The sequence below is a fragment of the Elephantulus edwardii genome, unplaced genomic scaffold, assembly GCF_000299155.1.
Source record: "Elephantulus edwardii isolate Elephantulus edwardi_28Jun2011 unplaced genomic scaffold, EleEdw1.0 scaffold00269, whole genome shotgun sequence".
NCBI classification, from domain to species: Eukaryota; Metazoa; Chordata; class Mammalia; order Macroscelidea; family Macroscelididae; genus Elephantulus; species Elephantulus edwardii.
Window position 1 is genome coordinate 2,429,787 of NW_006400019.1, and position 19,770 is coordinate 2,449,556.

The following is a 19,770-nucleotide window of genomic DNA, read 5'->3' on the forward strand; positions in this document are numbered from 1 at the left end:
TGCTAGGAGAACAAACAGGTTTGTCCTGGAGAGGGTGAAGCCAGAATGTTCCCTGGAGTCAAGGATTCTGAAGCTTCGTCTGACATACTTTGGGTATGTTGCAAGGAGGGACCGGTCCTTGGAGAGGGACATCACGTTTGGCAGAGTCCAGGGGAGGCGAAGGAGAGGAAGACTTTTGATGAGATGGACCGATTCTGTGACTGTAGAAGTGGGAATAAGTGCATTTGAGATAGCTAGGTTGACACAGGATAGAACGGTGTTTAGGGCTCTTGTACACAGGGTCGCGATGAGTCGCAAGCGACTCGATGGCACATAACAACAACAACAACATGCATCTGAAAGTTGGGCAAGAAGTAAAGATGACAGTAGAACTGATGCCTTTGAGCCGCGGTGCTGGAGAAGAGGACTGAATATCTCATGGACTGCTGAAAGCACACACAGATCTGTCTTGGAGCAAGTGCAGCCAGGGTGCTTCCTAATGGCAAGGATGGCAAAGCTTCATCTCACATATCTGGGGCATGCGTGGGCACGCCAGCAAAGGCCAGCCCTCAGAGGACAGCAAAGAAAGAGAGGAGAGCCCCAATGAGATGGACTGAAACAGTGACTGTGACAATAGGCTGGAGAATGCCAGAGGGTGAGGCAGGAGAGCATAGTCCATAGGATCGCTGCGAGTCAGAACCTCACACCAGCAGATGAATCTTACAGGAAATACTGAAGAGGATTCTTTGCACCAAGAGCCAGCAAAGACAGTATATTGAAATGAACAGCCAGAAACAGACCTAGACACACAAACAGAATAAAAGCATGGGATAAAAATAGAAAACAAGAGGTATCAGCCTCCAAATGTTGCCAACTACCAAGTAGAATGAGGGAGTTAGAAATGCAGTTATAGAAATTCTAAATGGAGAGAATGTCAATGTGCTTTCAAGATCAAGTGAACTGTTTCAGACTTGGAAATAAAACAGTAACTTATAGGGAAACCTTCATGGCAAAGTTTAATAAGACAGCAAGTACTAAATGTTGGGGAGAATGTGCCAAAGTAGGGACTCTTATACACTGTTGGTGGGACTGTAAAATGGTACAATCACTCTGGAAGGCAGTTTGCTGTTTCCTCAAAAAGCTGAAATTCCATATGTCCCAGCTATTCCACTGTTTGGAATATATCCCAAGAGAATGAGAACTGAGACCCAAATGAAGACTTGTACACCAATGTTCATAGCTGCATTATTCACCATTGCAAAATAATGGAAACAACCCAAATGTCCAACCACAATCAAACGGAGTAAGAAATTATGGTACATTCACACAATGGAATACTATACAGCATGCAGGAGCAATGATTTTGTAAATTATTATCTAACCTGGGAGGGACTGGAGAGCATGATGCTGAGTGAACTCACTCTGTCTCATAAGGACAAATACTGTATTAAGACCATTATTGTAGAATGTGTATGAGGATCCAAGGGGAGAGTGGGGGAGCAGAAGGGTGAGGGTGGACGGGGGTTAATCATAAGGTCCCACAATTTGATGAGTGGAGGTGGAGGTGAAGGAAATGGGAAAGATTTGGTGCAAAAAATAATGTATTTGAACTCCGTAAATAAACAAGTATAAATTTTTTAATAAAAAAAAAAGAAAAACATTAACTCAGCACTGAAAGTATGAAGAGGATGTGATGGAGGTGAAACCTGTTGGTCACAAAGGCTCTACTGTGTTGCTGTTATTATGTGCCATGGAGTCACATGTTGTTGTGTGCCATAAAGTCAGAACTGACCCATAGCTGGCCCTCCAGTGGGTTTTCAGAGGCAGCTAATTGCACAAGAGGAGACTGTCTATCCTGTTCCCGAGCAGTGGCCTCGAACCTCATGCCTTCTGGGTTGCAGCACAGCTTCTTGCCACTAGGCCATCGAGCCCCTGAGTTGTACAGTGACCCTATATATACAACAGCTCTGAATCCTGCTCTATCTTGAGACAACTTTATTGTCTCTGACACACTTACCCCATTACCCCGTCACTGAGCCAATCCATCTCTTCCAGGGTCTTACTCTCTTGCGCTGTCCCTCCATCCTTCCAAGCATGATTTCCTCTCCAAGGACTGGTCCCTCCTGGCAACATGCCCAAAGTATGCCAGACAAAGCCTCAGAATCCTTGCCTCTAAGGAGCAGCCTGGTCTCACCCTCTCCAGGACAAACCTGTTTATTCTCCTGGTATAGTCAATACTCTTCTCCTGCACCACAGCTCAAAGGCAGCAATTCTCCTATCATTCCAGTCATTATCCAGATTTCTGATGCATAGTAAGTAACTGCAAAGACCACGGCCTGGATCAGGCGCACCTTAGTCTCCAGACTGACACTGATCTTCAATACTCTGGAGAAGTCCCTGACAGCAGACTTTCCCAATGCAATTAGTCTTTTACTTCCTTGGCTGCTGGTACCAGGAGTGTTGATTGTGGAGCCAAGTAAACTAAAGGTGTTAACAATCTCAATCTCTTCTTCATCTACCGTGATACTATCAATTGGCCCTGTGGTGAGAATCTTTGTCTTCTTGATGTTGAGCTTCAACTCATATTGTAGACTACAGTCCTTGAACTTCTACAGCAAGTGCTTCAGTTTCAGTAAGCAGGGTTGGGTCATCTCCAATCCTGATGCCACATTCTTCCTCCTAGAGCCCAGCACCCTGGAGGATCTGTTCCACATATAGATTGACAAGGTATGGAGATAGGACACATTCCCGGTGTACACCCTTCCAAGTTTTGAACCATGCAGTGTTTCCCTGCTGTGTTCTGACAACTGCCTCCTTGTCCAAGTGTAGGTTTCACATGAGTACAGTCACGTGTTCGGGGATTCCCATTCTCCTCAATGTTAATCACAGTTTGTTGTGATTTACACAGTCAAATGCCTTTGCATAGTCAATGAAACACAGATAGACATGCCTCTGGTACTTTCTGTTTTAGGCCAAGGTCCATCTAACATTAACTATAATATCCCTAGTACTATGGCCTCATATTGTGATGGGAAAGTCTGCTGTTAGGGACCTCTCCAGAGTACTGAAGAGCAATGGTGTCACTCTGGAGACTAAGGTGCATCTGATACAGGCTATGGTCTTTGCAATCACTTGTTATGCATCAGAGAGTTGGACAATGACTAGGGAGGATAGAAGGAGCCTTTCAGTTGTGGTGCTTGAGAAGAGTATTGAATGTACCATGGACTACCAAGAAAACAAACAGGTTCATCCTGGAGAGGGTTAAAGCAGGCTGCTCCTTGGAGGCAAGGATTCTGGGGCTTCATCTGACATACTTTGGACATATTGTAAGGAGGGACAGGTCCTTGGAGAGGGACATCATGCTTGGTAGAGTGGAGGGACAGAGCAGGAGGGGAAGACCCTGTATGAGGTGGATTGATTCAATGACTAGGGTAATCGGGATGGGTGTGTCAGAAGCAGTGCGAATGGCACAGGATAGAGCACTTGATGGCACATAACAACAACAACATGGCCTCTTCTAAACCCAGCCTGCAGTTCTCTGTTGATGTACTGCTCCAGTCATTTTTGGATAATTTTCTGCAGAATCTTGCTTGCATTTGATATTAATGATATTGTTCAGTAATTTCCACACTCTGTCAGATCACCTTTTATTGGAATGGTACTTTGATCGAAGGTAATTATGACACAAGGCTAAGTGAAGGTTGGCACACAGATAGAATTCATTTTGAATGGATATCAGGGCTGGGAAAGAAACCATAGGGGATAAAAATTAATAAATAGAAAATTTGGGTAAAGGGAAAGGCAACATACTGATCAGACGTTGTAATGAATTAATTATATTTATATATTGCAATTAATGTTATAAACTAAGAATGATCAAATCAAACTGTAATTATGTTTTAAAATAAAATGTGTATAAATGGTCAAATGAAAAATAAATATTGTTTGTAAACTTTCCCTCAAATAAAAATAATTTTTAAAAAGCAATTTATTCTTGAGATGGTTTTATATTCAAGTGGGATAAATTCACGTTTGTTTTCATTTTCCTTCCTTTCAATTTGAACTTGCATGTGAGTCACTGATGGTGTGTTCCACAGTCAGCCCTGGGCTTGTTACAACTGCTGCTATTAAGCTTTCTCACCATCTCTTTCTCCAAATGCAGTCAATTTGATTCTCATGTATTTCATCAGGCATGGTCCATGTGTATAGTCTCCATTTATGTTTTTTTTTAAACTGTGGTGGCAATGACACATCATTGATTTGTACAGAGATCTCTATTGTGAGATACCTGACCTAACTGCTGATACCAAGGTCATATTTTCCAGCTACCCATCTTTTTGTTTCTAACTTTTGCCTTCTAGTCACCCATTATTATTAGTGCATTCTGGCTTTTCTTTCACTTTGGCTTTAGTGCTTCATGTGCATATCTGAATAACTAAGTCACGTTAACAGATCTACCTTGTATATATTGGAACATTAGCCTATTGCTGACAAGTGTTGTAATTCAGAACGGATCCCGAAATGTTCTTTTTCACCATGAATATCACACTATCCCTCTTCAATCCCAGCACAGTAGGCTCATATGATTGTCTGATTCAAAGCGGCCAGTTCAGTCCCTTTTAGCACGCTTATATCTAGAATATCAATCTATACGTACTCCATTTCATTTTTCAATAACTTCTACATTGTTCATCTGGCATTCCAATTATTAGTGGCTGTTCGCCACTGTTTCTTCTCCTTTTGAGTTGGCCCACATCGGCAAATGAAGGGCCGTCCCTGAGTGAAAGCTGTACTCCATCTGTGTAATCAAGGTGAGAGGCAGCTCTGGCCCCGCTGCACACTGAGCACTCTCCTACCCAAGGCATGTGTCTTCTGGCACTATAGCAACAGTGTTCCCAAGGATCCATTACTTCAGAAAGGGCCTACTGGGTAAGGAGTTGTGCTGCCAACCCAAATGCATGGAGTTGGAATCCACCAGCTGCTCTGGGGGAGAAAGACAGGCAATTCCCCGCCCCCCCCCCCCGTGATACACTGCTTCTGAAAACCTGCTGGAGGGTCAGCTATGGGTCCATTCCAACTAAATGACACACAACAGTCTATGAAATTAAAAAACTGATCAGCTGGATGCAAGGGCTCAAAAGAGAATGAGCAGAAGGATCAAGCTGGACACCTCTATGTTCCATTGCCAGGGAGGTAGAGAGGGGACTGACAGTTCCCTTAGCTCAAGTAACCTTCATACTGTCGAGGTGGTTTCCTAGGAGTCTCAGCCCTGGCCAGGCAGGTAGCCTGGAAGGGGCGTGTGATTCAAGCAGCCTTGCTGTGATAGTGTATTCTGACTGCATGATCTCCTGTCTTCAGGCACCTCCTGGCCATACACCTTCCATTTCCTATCTAGACCCCAGCATACACCCCTGCGGCTCACTGAATCTCCAACATCAAGATCACGTTATCTCACCTTCTGTTTCCAAATATGGTAGCCATTAGGCACATGTGGTGATGGAGATATATAGATATGTTGTAGATAGATACATATATAGAGACATATAGATATATGGAGATATATATGCTGTTGTAGGTAGATATAGCTATAGATAGAAATGTAACTTAAAATGAAAGGAAATTTAAAATCTAGCTCACAAAAAGTTGCTAGACAGCACTGCTATAAAAAATAGAGTCAACTAGTAATACCCCTCTCGAAGTTACAGTTGCCTGTGAAACTGTTTCCGACCAGAGTGGATGGTTATTTCCTCTGAACCTCGTGAGACAGTGTCTGTTCTCTTACTTAGGACTGAGTTCATAGTTCTTCCAGGTGCTTTTTGCCTAACTTCCTCCCTCCTCAGACTGAAGAACCTCCTTTGAGTTGATTTTGCTTCCCACCCGTTGTAAATGCAGTGTGAATGAGGCTTGGCTCAAGTGGAAGGGAGTCTGACTGGCAAGAATTAAGCTTAACTATTGGGGATTGTTGTTGTTGTTCTTATATGCTGTTGACTCGCCTGCAACTCATAGCAACCCTGAGTATAGGAGCTCTGAAGCCTGCCCTGTCCTGAGCCAGTCTCACTGATTCTGACACACTAACCTCCATTGCCTCAGTCACTGTGTCAATCCATCTCATCCAAGGTCTTCCTCTCCTGCACTGTCCCTCCACCCTTGTGAGCATGATGTCCTTCTCCAAGGACAGGTCCCTCCTGGCAACATACCCAAAGTATGTGAGATGAAGCTTCAAAATCCTAGCTTTCAAGGAGCAAACTGCTTTCACCTTCTCCAGGACACATCTGTTTGCTCTCTTGGCGGTCCATGGTATGTTCAAGACTCTTCTCTAGCACCACAACTCAAAGGCATCGATGATTCTTCTGACCCCCTTAGTCACTGTCCAGCTTTCTTATGTGTAGCAAGCAGCTGAGAAAACCATGGCCTGGATCAAGTGCACCTTAGTCTCCACAATGACATTGTTGCTCCTCAGTACTCTGGAGAAGTCCCTGACAGCAGATTTTCCCAATGCAATTTATCTTTTGATTTCCTGACTGCTGGTGATCTAAGCATAGGCACCTCAAGTAGTGGTTTTCCCCAAGAGAAGTGAGGGAAGAGGTGCGAGCTGCCCAGAGGGAGGCCAGATCACTGTACAGGATGTTCTCTTGGAATACAGAGGCTGACTGGGCAGATACAGGTGAGCAAGAAGGAAGCCAACAAGTGGCTTTGACATCTTGCCCCCTCCTTTGCTCTTCCCACATACCCCCTTCTACCCGAGCACCTTCCAGTCATTACACTTCCCAGCCTCCTGAGCTGACTTCTCTAGAGCTGCTTTTCCAGGGAAAGTCAGGATGAAGCTTTTCTAAACCCTTTCCAGGACCTTGCTCTCTGCTCTGCACAGTAGGCCTGCTCATGTGACTTACATTTCCTTTGAGGCTTGAGATCTCTATTCACTGGAGGAGGTTCCAGGCTGGAGATGCCGCTTCCTGAGCTCATAGGGATATAGTCATTAGGGTTGCTGTGGGGGCCCATGGGCACATAGGCACCGTCAACACTGGCTGAAGCTGGGGGGCTCATCAGAGAGGACCTGCATGGCTGCAAGAAAACAGGGACAGATTGGAGACCACAGGCCTGCAGACAAATGCAGCTGAGACTATATATGGGGCTTTAACTCCAAATTATTCAGGAATAAATTTGGACTGACTTAGGAAAGGTAAACAAGCCTCTAATACAGATGCTTAATGTGCAAACATAGGCAGTGACTTTCGTAGATCTGGTATCAGGAGAGAAAGGGTTAAAAATTTATATAAATGTTTTAAATATAAAGTTATGACCCTGGAGCTTCCCCAAGTTGGATAGGTGTTCAGAACATTAGAACTTATAGAACGTCAGTTATTCTCAAATGCCTTTTAAACAAGTTCAACTCTTAAAGGGAGTGTGTACTCCTCAGAGACTTATTTCTCTCTGAGAGATTCTGAACGCTGGGTCTTACAAGACTTCAAAGAAATCTGTATAGCTCAGGTTAATTTTGGTAAAATTAAGGTTTAAAAGAAACTAACTGACAAACTTACCAAATTTAAACTAAGCCTCTTGTCTCGGTGTCTTAAGGACCGGTCTTCTACACCAACTGCAAAAAATGTGCCAAAGTGGTTAGGCTGTAATGCAGTGTCTACACACAGCGTGCCTGGTTAAGGACACAGTGTAGTGTCTACACAGCGTTCCTGGTTAGGCACCATAGTGCAATGTCTACACAGCATGCCTGGTTAGGGACCATAGTGCAGTGTCTACACAGCGTGTGCCTGGTTAGGGACACAGTGCAGTGTCTACACACAGCATGCCTGGTTGTTGACCACAGTGCAGTGTCTACACACAACGTGCCTGGTTAGGACCATTAGCACAGTGTCTACACAGCATGCCTGGTTAGGACTGTAATGCAGTGTCTACACAGCGTGCCTGCTTTCTATGGTCAAGCTGATCAGTCAGGATGTGCTGCCCAATAGACAGAAAACCCAGAAAAATAGTGATGACATTTCCACGTGATGGCTTTAATTTTCTCTGTGAAGTAAAAGACAAAGTTGGAATCACTAAATGCTCACTGCATTTATTTAATCAGTCTTCTGAGATTAGACAAGGTGGCAGCAAAATGACGGCTGGAGTAGGAAAAAGGAGCAAACAGATACTGAACTTTGCTAAGAAGCCTCGCTAGTGTTGTCAGCAGTGAGGGGCAGAACACAGACATGTGCGAAATGAGAGTGTATCGGAGAGAATAACGGAGTAGTGACCATGATCATAAATGTTAATAACGCCCAGCTCAGACAGATGTGATGGAGATCGACAGAAATAAGAATATGGACTTTAACACCTCCATTAACTAGGGGGAAAAACCCAATCTCACCCCACAGCCTCTAGAAGAAAGAAAATTATAAGGATAAGAGGTGAAATCAATGACATAGAAAATCTAAAACGAACTGAAACCATCACAAAAGACCAGGAGCTGGCTCTTCAAAAGGGTTGAGAAAAAAAGAAAGAGAAGACACAAATAACCCAAATAAGAAATTAAAGAGGTGACATCACAGATAGAACCAGCTGAAATTAAATCTATAATCAAGGAGTATTATGAAAAGTTACACTCTTATGTAAAAACCTAGAGGAACTGAACCAAATTCTTAAAACTCACACCCTCACATGGACAGCGCCTGAACAGATCCCTCACAAGAAAGGAAACTGAGCGGGTCATGGACAACTATCCCATAGAAAAAGTAGAGGGCTTCATGACTGAATCCCACCAGACACTTGAGAAGATTTAGCATCAAGTCGACTGAAATTATTTCAAAAAATAGGAGGAGGAACACTCCCAGAGTCATTCAATGAAACAAGCATAACCCTAATACCAAAACCCAGGCAAAGACCTTACCATAAGAGAAAACGAAATACAGACCAATATCTCTCATGAGCATAGACACCAAAAATCCTTAACAAAATCTGACCAAGAGAATTCAACAGTCCATTTTTAAGAATGCTACTATCTAGTATACTTTCTTTCATGAATAATTTTGCCACGGTTAACCTAGTACAAGCAGCCCTGGTTAAGGTGTACATAACAGGTTTCATTGCCAATCAAAAGGTTTGTAGTCTGAGTCCATCAATTGTGCTGCAGGAGAAAAGCAGGCAGTTTCCTCCTATAAAGATTCACTGCCTTCAAAACCCCACAGAAGGCTGAAACAAGCTGGAGTTGACTCGATAGCATTGAGTCTGGTTGTGTAGTTTTGCACATTGTAAATATTTCTGTAACCTAAATTGCCCTTCTACAAAAATTCTAATTACTAAACTCAACTCGGCTCATGGCTGTTGAATCTTAACTGACTCCTAGCTAACCATCCAGTGAGTTTTCAGAGGCTATAAAGCACCCAGGAGGAGACTGCCCATCTTTCTCCCTCACAGTGGCTAGTAGATTTGAACTGCCTGCCTTTGGGTTAGCAGAGCAACTCATTTAACCTCTAGCCCACCAGAGCTCCCTAATTACGACACACCTTATTACAAGGTATTCAGTAGTCCATTATTTCAGAAGTAGATGACCAGCAAAATTTCACCTCACATCCTTTGGACACGATATCAGGATGAGCCTGTCTCTTCAGAAATACATCATTCTTGGAAAGGTCAGTGAGAGAAAGGAGGCCCTCCTGGAGCAGGGGTGACACGGTAGTTACAATAAGGCCTGGAGCACAGCAGTGACTGTGGGGACGGCACAGGACTGGGTGGTGTTTCTTTCTGTTATTCATGGAGTTGCTGTGAATCAGAGCCCATTGGATGGTACTTAACAACATCCAGTCTATATTCATAGTGTTGCTGTCCCAGTACTGTCCTCACAGAAACTGTGAGCTAAATTCCTAGGAATTATAGTGCAGTGAGTGGACCAGCTCAAATGCATGTACTCACCCATGTTGTTGGGTACCATTGATTCGGAATGGGCCCACAGCTGACCCTCCAGCGGGTTTTCAGAGGCAGCTAATCGCACAGAGTGGCTAGTGGATTTGAACCACCTGCATTCAGGATTGTAGCATAGGTTCTTACCACTAGGCCACCAGAGCTCCCTGTCCTCACACACACAGGCACTTCATTTATGACAATAGCCCTGGAATGCCAAGGAGAAAAAGTCCACCTGTTCTTGGGATCAAGAACAACAAGGTCACTTGGCATACTTAGCTCTCAAAGTCCATGTCCTACACCTCACTGTGGTGAGTGGCGACAGGGGAAGCCTGTGAGAGCAGACCCCCACGGTTGGGCTCTTCCTGTCTGGAACAAAGAAGAGGGAAGAAAAGCAAAACTATACAGAAACAACTGGTTCAGAAAGCTAACAGCCCACATGAGCCTCAACTGACACGCCCCTGAGAGCAGAAGAAGATGATGCCTGGCTGCTTTCAAGGCAATCAGAGTCTAGAAAAAAATGGGTGAGTATCGCAATAGGGAGCTCTGGTCGCCTAGTAGCAGGGAGCTCCACTGCAACCCTGAAGTCATTGGGTTCGAGTCCACCAGCTGGAGGAGAAGAGCTGGACAGTGTTCTCTGTCAGTTGTCCCTGCCCACACTCTCTCTGTGCCTTAATTGCAGCACTCATCACTTACCTTTCCAGGTCCCCATGTTATCTAAATCAGAGAGAGAGATTCTTCTTGGAACCATACAGCATCCTGGGTTCTTGATGCTGCTGTGTCTACTCCACAGGCATGGCTCCTCCTGGTGCCTTTCAGAAAGATAGCGTGGCTTAGGAGGCCGGGGAGGTGGGGTATGAGACAAAATATCTACTTCTTCCACTCCACAGGGTAAGGAATCTTGGCTTTTCTCAACTTGGATGGTAGCATTTAAGGATGTCTCCAGCAATGATGAAGATGACAAGTGGTCCCTAGGTGGCCCATTGACTTCTCTACTCCTGACTACGGCAGCCTGGGGCTTGGTGGAAGGTGCCTCCTGTGATCCATTCCCATGGCATGAAGAATACACCAAGTTACTGGAGGGCAGTGACTGGAAGCATTCAAGGAAAACATCATCAAATGAAGTTTGCTCCAACGAACGGTCTGAGTTCGACCAGCTGTCACACCTTGTGGGTAGACTAGGGAGAAAAACATAAAAATGTGACAGAATTAGTGCGCTGGAGCCTCAGTTAGTGTGCAGTAGAGACACAGCCGCCATCTGCCTATCACAGTCCATGCTGCCCTCACACCCTTTCTTCCAAAGCCCTTCATATGTCCTCTATAGCCCTCCATCTTAAAAGTATCTGATACACAAGAAAATTCAAGGGTGAAAATGAGAGCGACAATGCCGAAACACATGACTCCATCTTCCCTGGTTACTGACAGTGATCTACCCTCACTTCAGCAGCAGAAGTGAGGGAAGATCCATCCTCCAAAGATGCTCCAGCTGCAAGGACTGGTGTGGGCAGGCACGAGCTTCAGCATACCTGGTGTGGTGGAGCTTTCCGGTCTCACAGTTGGACAGAACCAGATAATCAGGAAGGAAGAGAAATTCCGGCTCACTTCTGGTTTCTTCAGTGGCTATGGTATTAGTACTTGGGTCACCTCCTGGCAAGGATCTGGCAGCCTGGGAGGTGTGAAGGGGACTGGCAGGGGAAGGCTGCAGGGAGGAGGGTATGTGAGAGAGATGGTCCGCAGAATCTGCTGGAGAAATAATTTCCAAGTTAACTTTGGATGAACAGCCATAACACTCACTCACAAGTTCTCAAACAAACAGCAGCTCAGAAGCCAAATAGAAGATGCAAATCACAGCTGGTGTTTGCACTGATGGAGAAGCGCATTTCCCTGAGCTACAAACAATGTCTGGGAAAATGGGCCAAGAGGGAAGTGGTGAATCAATTCAAGGTTTGGCTTTAATAATAATAAAAAAGCAGCTTTCTTGGCCTAGAACTTGCAGCTACGTAGTCTGCACATAGCTCCTTTATGGTCTTCATTTGCTGCTCTACACCATTGTTTATTCATTCAACAAATATATGCATATGCATATATATGCAAGTGATAGGCAAGGTTCCAATGTTATTCAAAGGGTTACTATCAGTTGTAGCCAACCTGAAAACACAAACAACATATATACACAAAGATTTGTTGTTGTTGCATGCCATGAAGTCGGAACCGACTCATAGCTGACCCTCCAGCGAGTTTTCAGAGGCAGTAAGTTGCATGGAAGGAGACTGTGGAGCAGCTGGTGGGCTGCTGTAATTTACATTTGCATGCATGAGAGTGTGTGTGTGTATACCTACATATGTCCAAGAGAACAAAAAGGTCTGTCTTGGAAACAGCGTAACCAGAGGCTCGTTGGAGGGAAGGATGGTGAAATTCTGCATCACATTCTTTGGGTATGTTGTTAGGAAGGGCCAGTCCTTGGGAAAGGACATCATGCAGGGAAAAGTGGAGGGTCAGTGAAAGAGAGGGAGACCTTCGAGGAGATGGGCTGCCACAGTGACTATAACAATGGGTTCAAGGGTGTCGGCGATGATGAGGAGGGTACTAGGTAGGACAGGGTTACGTCTGTCATGCATAAGGTCGCACTCAAGAGCAAACCACAAGAGCAACTACATGAACCTACTATGTGCCTGCAGTTGTTCGGTCATTGACAAATACAGCCGAGACAAAGCCCTTGCTCCCGTTAGAGCTGCGTTTCCGTGGAGGAGACAGACACATAGCATGGGAACATGGAGAATGAAGTAACGTGAGGAAGAGAAACAGGGCACGTAGTTCTTAAGGATCATTACATTTTCCCTTTTTCCCTTAGGAAACGTCCTTCAAGGTGAATCCAGATCAAAAGCCAATGAGAACTCCAGATCGGCATTCCCAGTGAAAAGTCAGCTTTTGTTTCCTCTTGGAAGAGAGTTCATAGCAATTCAGGATTCCAAGAGAAGTCCAAAACTGCCCAAGTTCAAGTCCAAGCTCTAATACCAAACCATTGTAATCTTGGGCAATTTATCACCTTCTTAGTATAAGATATGTTAAAGTGTATAAAGCACCTAACACATTCCCCTACAAGCTAGGAGACAGAACAAAGGGGGCTTATGAGCAGATGTGGCCTTCTACAGCTTCATGTCTCCCTGCCTGGCTCCTCCCTCATTCTTGTCCCTTTTTAGTAGTATGTCTTAGGATAAATATCATCACTTCTGGTTGAGGAAAGAAACAGAAGAGAAGCAGAACAAGGTAGACAAATATGTCTCTAGGTTAGGCTTAAAGTATGGAATGAGGGCCAAAGCAGAGCCAGCAGGAGGCTAAGAAGTTGACTTCCGTTTAGTCAACTACTTCAGTTCTGTCATGTTAGCTCCCAACATTTATGAAAAGCGAAGGACTTTGGCCTCAGAAAGTACACAATGGCTCTTCACTGCCACCTGCTGTTGTGAGGTGGATACTTCAGTGGCAGAAACCGGAAAGCACACAGTAACCAGGTAAAAGTTAAAGCTACCACAGAGTAAGAGATTTAGAAGCAGGTTTTGTCTACACAGATTAAGAGCCTGTAAAAAGCCATGGTTACCAACATACAGATAAAGCACATGAGTCACGTGATGGACACACAGACTCACATGACCACCACTGTCCCAAAATGGCTCACAGGTAACTTGGAGCTAATTTCCCTTGAAGATATTTTGAGCAAACCTTGTAGGAGCCTTGAGGGGGAAAACCGAGGGATTCTATTCTGTCGATAATAAAAGACCCAGTTCTAGCTTTCCACTGCTAGTGCTGAGTAACTCAGTGGTGGTGGTAACTCACAGCTGACCCTCCAGGGGGCACCAGAAATGCTAGAACGCCACAAGCTTTTCTAGAAATTCATGAACAGGGGGGACTGATCAGAATCCCTAGGATTTCCTTATTCACACTTTATTCTCACAGCTTGCCTCCCAACCGCAGCTGAAGGAAAGAATGCTTTGTATTTGCACATGAACCTTAGAAGCGAGTGAAAGGTGTAGTCTCTTAGAACAGCAAAGTACACAGAGGTGCACAGACTTGATGGGCAGTAGTGGGGGAAGCGGCATTGACTGAAACGAGCAGCTCGATTCTCCTGGCGCACTTGCCAGAGACGGCGCCGCTCTGGCTATTCCCTAGCAGGCAGGCAGGCAGGCAGCCTGCTCGGTCCTCACCTGCACCGCCCTCCCAGTGGCTGAGGTTGCAGACCTGACTGATGCTATGTACCCAGATCTGCATCTCTTCCTCAGTCTTGGCCACCAGGTAGAATGTACGAGAAGCTGTCTTGACAATGAACATGAAATTATTCTGAAACTCTTTCCGGACGAAGCCTGGGCCTACATGCTTCCACACTGCACATTCACTGAGGTCTATCACACGGATGGGCTTGCTGGAGCGCTTGTTCCTGTAGTACTCTAGGACATCAGGGTTGCCACTCATGCGGCCCCGCCTGAGGACAAACCATCGCTTTCGCCAGGCCTGTAAAGAGGTAAAATGAAGGATTACTTGGCTCTGACAAGAATCAAGGGACAGCACAAAAGAAGCGAATCAGCCATTCTCTGAAGATACACAGAGTCCACCCAACTTTCAGTTTTGTTCACATTTGTTGTATTTACACCGAAACACTTCAATTTTTGTGCTAATGTAAATGGTGCTGTAGTTTTTTAATTTAAATTTCCATTTGTTCATTCTTCCTGTATAAGAAACAGACTTTTGTGTATTAATCTTGTCTCCAACAGCCTTTTATCATTTTTTAAGTAATTTTCCACATAGACAATCTGGACAAAGACAATTTTATTTCTTCCTTCCCAATATCTATGCCTTTTGTTTCTTAATAGAATTCTAATAGAATAGAAAGTAGAGTGGCTGGTTAAACTTTCAATGTGAAAGATTCTCTACAAAGTGCTTTATAAGAACTCATTTGACCTCTAAAACTATCCTATTGGGAGGCACAGTTATTATCTTCATTTACATATGCTAAGGTTCAGAGAAGTTAAGCAATGTGTCCAAAGTCACACAGTTAAGCAGCTGTATAAATGGATTTGAACCAGGCAATGTTACCCTAAAAATGCACACTTGTAAGGGTGGAGGGGAAGCTCAGGAGAAGAAGACCCTGGATGAGATGAATTGACTCAGTGTCTGGGGTGATGGCGGTAGGTGACTACTCAGAGACAATGAGGTTGTCTCAGGACAGAGCCCTGGCTCAGGACTGTTGTACACAAGGTCTCTGAGTCACAAACGACTTGATGGCACATAACAACAACAATCACCGGCATTATATTGCCTCTTTCAAGTTTCTGTGTTGCTGGATTTTTTTTTTTCAGAAATTTTAACTGTTGTTTTATTAGATTCCCTTGATTCCACTCCAAGTCATAGTGATCCTATAAACAACAGATCAAAACCCTGTTCTACCTTATGTCTTCTTCATGATTTCTCCATGTTCTTGCCCATTGTTACAGTCCCTAGGTCAATCCATCTCCTTGAGATACTTTCCCAGCATAGTAGCTTTAAGTCCTCTGATGACATGCCCAACATATATAAGACAAAGTTTCCCCATCACTGCCTCTAAGGAGCACTCCTGCTGTACTTACTCCAAGATGGATTTGTTTGTCTCTTTGGCAGTCCATGGGATATTCCATTTTGTGTGAGGAATTGGTGGGTGAAAGTGAAAAATCTGTGGACATGAAAAAGTAGAGATGGCTGGCTGGGAAGGGGAAGAGATCCTGTACATCCACCCCCTGTGCCATAGCATTTCTCAACAAGTGATGCCAAAGTCCCCTAGGGATATCTGAAATTATAAAGAAGGGGGGGGAATAGGAGCAGGTGACAGGAACTGCTTGGACTAAAGCTATCAATAGCTCTCTGTTGAGAAACACTATCAGAATTGAAAGTCATTTTCTTTAGAAAGATTCAAAGCCTTAAGGTTGGATGATCAAGAAAAGCCTAGTTTGTGATCACAAAGTAGAAGTCAGCCCGGGGAGATGGTGGGTGGCTTCAGTGCCCACTGAGAACTAGGATCTGAACTGAAAAGCAAGCACAATGACAAGGACAAGATGACAGGCTGGCAGCAAAGCTTCAAAGAGCTTGGTGCTCTAGCTGGAAAATAAAGGGGAGGCTTCTTAGTCTTGTGGTTTTCTCTCCTGTGCAATGGCACTTGTGGCAGCAGGCATGGTGGCTACTGTGACAGGAAGTGTGCTGGAAGCCTAGTGGCTACACCCAAGAGGCCAGGAAGGGTCCAGGAGGCCCTCTGGGAGTTAGCAATTCCTTCTCTGAGGCTGCTAAGGATCCAAAGAAAAACCAAAGAGTCAGCATGAAAAACTCACAATTACCCTTCAGAAGAAAATATGTGGTTTCTGGGAGGGCTTGGGCAAAACAGCACTGTGAGGTCTAGTCCCTCTAGACCCTGAAGCCAAAGCAGCCCAGGAAAGGACCCAGGGCATGGGACAAGGTGCCAGTGCTCACGAAGAAAATCTTTCAGGGGGAAATTGGGGGACTGCAAACTTTTCTAAGGCTGCTTTTGTGGGGAAATGTAAAGAGGAACTTTGTTGCACTTCCCAAAAAATGGTGCTAAAAGAGGAAGTTGAACTGAGCACAGAAGTGTTTCACGTTAGCAGATTGTTAAGTTTTATAGAAACAGCAGATTTCCCTTTTTGTCCTTTAGCTGGTAGAGAAAAGTAACATCAACAGTTTCTTTATCAAGCGTCTACTTGCCTCATGTGCCCTGCTAGATGCTGGTGAGAGAGAAGGCGATTAGAGCCTGTTGTCTGAAGAGACTTTTGCCTCAGTAGGAGCTTGGAGGGGCCTGGGGAGGCCGATCTGGACAAGTCTGTGTTTGTTTCATTAACTGAAGAAGTATCTTGGATGTTGTGAAGACCAGAGAAACAGCTGTATCTCTCACAGTCTACGGACAGGTTTCACAGGAGTACAATAAAAGCTTGGAAGCTATGTGCAGGGCACACAAAGATGGAGGGGCAGGCTGAACCACACTCAGCAGGTCAAAGATCCAGGTTCTTTGCAGAAAAGTAATAAGCAAAGCAAAGGAATAGAAGGGAAATATATAGATGAAACAGTGTAGTCTGAAGGACAAATATTCACTGAGGACCTACTATGTATCAGACACTATGCTAGACAGAGTCGAGGATGGAGGGCAGAAGGGCAGTATCATGTGCCAGAGCTGACAAGGTAGGTAGGTTCTGAATGGAGCAACAAATGAGTTTGAGAGGTCAAATAGGCAAACTGAGAGATGAAGGGCTGAGGTGGAAAGTCTGGCACCGTTTGGCAGATGCAAGGCCCTGAGTGCTTTTCCTCTAGGGAGCAAACACCTTACAGCCATCACTCATTCAAAGTCAGGGAGCCTGCATTTGAATTGTACTGACTTCCTGTGTGACTTGGAGTAATTAATTTGACTTTTGCACGTCTCAGTCCTGTCATCCATACCTGAAGAGAATAAACTCTGCCCTGCCTCCCATGTGTTGGAGGACAAGAGCGGTGGCCTTTCTGGTGACAGCCACAAAGCTGACTCATTACCACATCAGCAGTACCGTGTGAAAAATGTATTTATGTGCATTTCTAGAATCTGAGGGAGTTTAAAACTAAACTCCTCCAGGAATGCTTGTCTAGCTCACTGCTTGTTACTTTTTATGAAATTATTCAAGGAAGACACAAAGCCAATCCTTCTGAGTAAAAGCTTTGCATTGTTCTTTTAAACAATTCCATTTGCTGATTTTATACTTTAAAAACACATTCCAGCTTGGTTCTAAATCATGATCCCCAAGTTAATCAAAGGTTGAGGTGGATCCTGGGCGTGTGCAGGGGTTCTCTGAGCTGAGAGGACACAGGACTGAGACCTGAATCTGAATGCCCCCACCTTTACTGTGTATATCAGAACTTGCCTTCCAACGAGTGTTCCAGGACTAGATGCCGGTCAGTGCGGTATAGAAGAACCCTGTGATAGTCTGGTCTGCTTAGAGGCCCCCATTCCTCCAAAAACCCCATTAAAACGCATTGCTGTCAAACCAACTCATTGCTGACCCTCCGTCGGATTTCCACGGTAAAAGCACTCAGAAGGAGATTGCCCATCTTTCTCCTGTGGAGACACTGATGGATCTGAACCACCAGTGAGACATGACTTTTGGGTCTGTGGAGCAACTATCTACAGACTAGGCCATAAGAGCTCCAAAGCAAGTACAGGGAGGCGCGGCTTGGACTTGGGGGCAAAATCAAATGGAGCACAGCAAGCTCATAAAGTTGAGGGGCTAGATTAACATCAAATCCAAGTTTTGGCTTTTATAAGCCAATGATTACCCTTAGCCGGGGAGGCAGCTTTTGAGAGGGTTCTCTCTGCTCTCCCAGATCTGCAATAAAGTGCTTTGAATACTGCAATCTGTTTGTCTTATTGGCAACTGACTGTGGAAAGAACCCCTCGTGTCAGTAACCGGAGTGCAGACACCTGGAATGCTCAGTAGAGACTCCGAATCAAATTAGTTCTACAATATGTTGTTAGGTGCCATCGAGTTAGTTATGACTTTTAGCAGCAGAACAAAACACTGCCTGATCCTGCGTCATCCTCACAATTATTGCTGTTTGAGCGCACTGCGTCAATCCATCTCAGCAAGGGTCTGCTATCCAGTTAAAGTGGCCAGTCATACCATCATTCTCTACCACCCCACTCTTCTTCGATGCTTTACTCCACTTCCCATCAGCTGGTCTTGTTGTTTGGTTGAGGACTAATGAATGCTTCCTCACGATGCCACCAGAAGTCTCTTCTATTTTGGTCGTTGCTTTATTGCACAGGCACAGAACTTGTGGAACGAATATACTTCCACACCTGATTTTTTTTAGTCAAAGGCCTAGGCTAAAAACCCTACTCTTGAGGAACAGGACAAGATTTGTGGGTTTTGGTTTGTTTGTTTTTTTAATCGAGTCACTAGAATTTATTTATCACAAATTTATATCGTAATAACTGGAGATACAATGGTGAGCCAGACAGACACGATATCTAAACTGGAATTTAGGCAGCCAAGCAAGGTTTATTTTTTAACAGGGGATAGCATAAACATAGTCCCCCACTACCACAAATTATGCTGTTGAGTTTCCCCACATTTTGGAAAAATGCCTGGCTCAGCACATCCAAAGTGAAATGGCTGAGCCTCACCCTGGGAGAAGCACCTCTGTGACCATTAGCACCAGAGTTTTAACTCAAAATCAGCAAATGTTCGATCCAGTCATTGCAGTATTCAGATAAAGTCTATGTTGTTCAGGATTAAACTGAGGTATGAGAGGGACTGATTATCTGAACATTTAGTAATTTTTAAGATGGTTATTCAGGTTAAAGGCATTCTTGAGAAGTACTGTATACTGGCTGAACCCAACAGCTGCACCATAAAGAGCATTCAGGCTTATGTTTATAATGTAGAACTTTGGGCGTTTTATTCTTGTACTCAATTCTATGTTCACAGTAAGTGAACCTGTCTGGGTTATAGAAAGTGTCACCTTTTTGGCTCCATAGTCACTTAAAAAAAAGTTGAAATGGCCCATCTGGCTTGTATCCATTAGTGAGAGACACTGAAATGAACTAAGAAATATCCTCTGCACTGAAACACATGAGGGAGAAAACTGTTTAAAAGGGATATGTGATAAAAAAAAGGGGGGGATATGTGATTAGGTATTTTTGTCATGACAGGAGTCTAGAGCGAAGGCTATATGGTGGAGTGGACCTGGGGGAGAGATTGTAAAACAATGAAAGAATTTTTCTTTTACTTTTCCAAGAGGGTAGTGTTCTGGGGGGGAGGGTTGGGAGGGGAGAAAAGTGCAACAATGAATGAATGGAAACCCAAAGTCTCTGTAAATTTTTACTGAAATTAATAATAAATTTAA

The 19,770-nt window shown here is 44.4% G+C and overlaps 1 protein-coding gene across 3 annotated transcripts in view; it reads right to left on the reverse strand.

Moving 5' to 3' along the window:
* Positions 1–19,770, reverse strand: part of GAB3 (GRB2-associated binding protein 3) — a 95,872-nt gene that overhangs the window by 21,625 nt on the left and 54,477 nt on the right. For 2 of the 3 annotated variants that reach the window (XM_006899948.1, XM_006899946.1), the window contains exons 2-6: positions 14,070–14,373; positions 11,397–11,613; positions 10,567–11,048; positions 7,518–7,573; positions 6,870–7,041 (exon numbers count right to left, since the gene is read on the reverse strand). In XM_006899948.1, coding sequence (XP_006900010.1) covers positions 6,870–7,041; positions 7,518–7,573; positions 10,567–11,048; positions 11,397–11,613; positions 14,070–14,373 — 1,231 coding nt within the window. The remainder of the gene's footprint in view (positions 1–6,869; positions 7,042–7,517; positions 7,574–10,566; positions 11,049–11,396; positions 11,614–14,069; positions 14,374–19,770) is intronic. The other variant, XM_006899947.1, reaches the window with a different exon arrangement.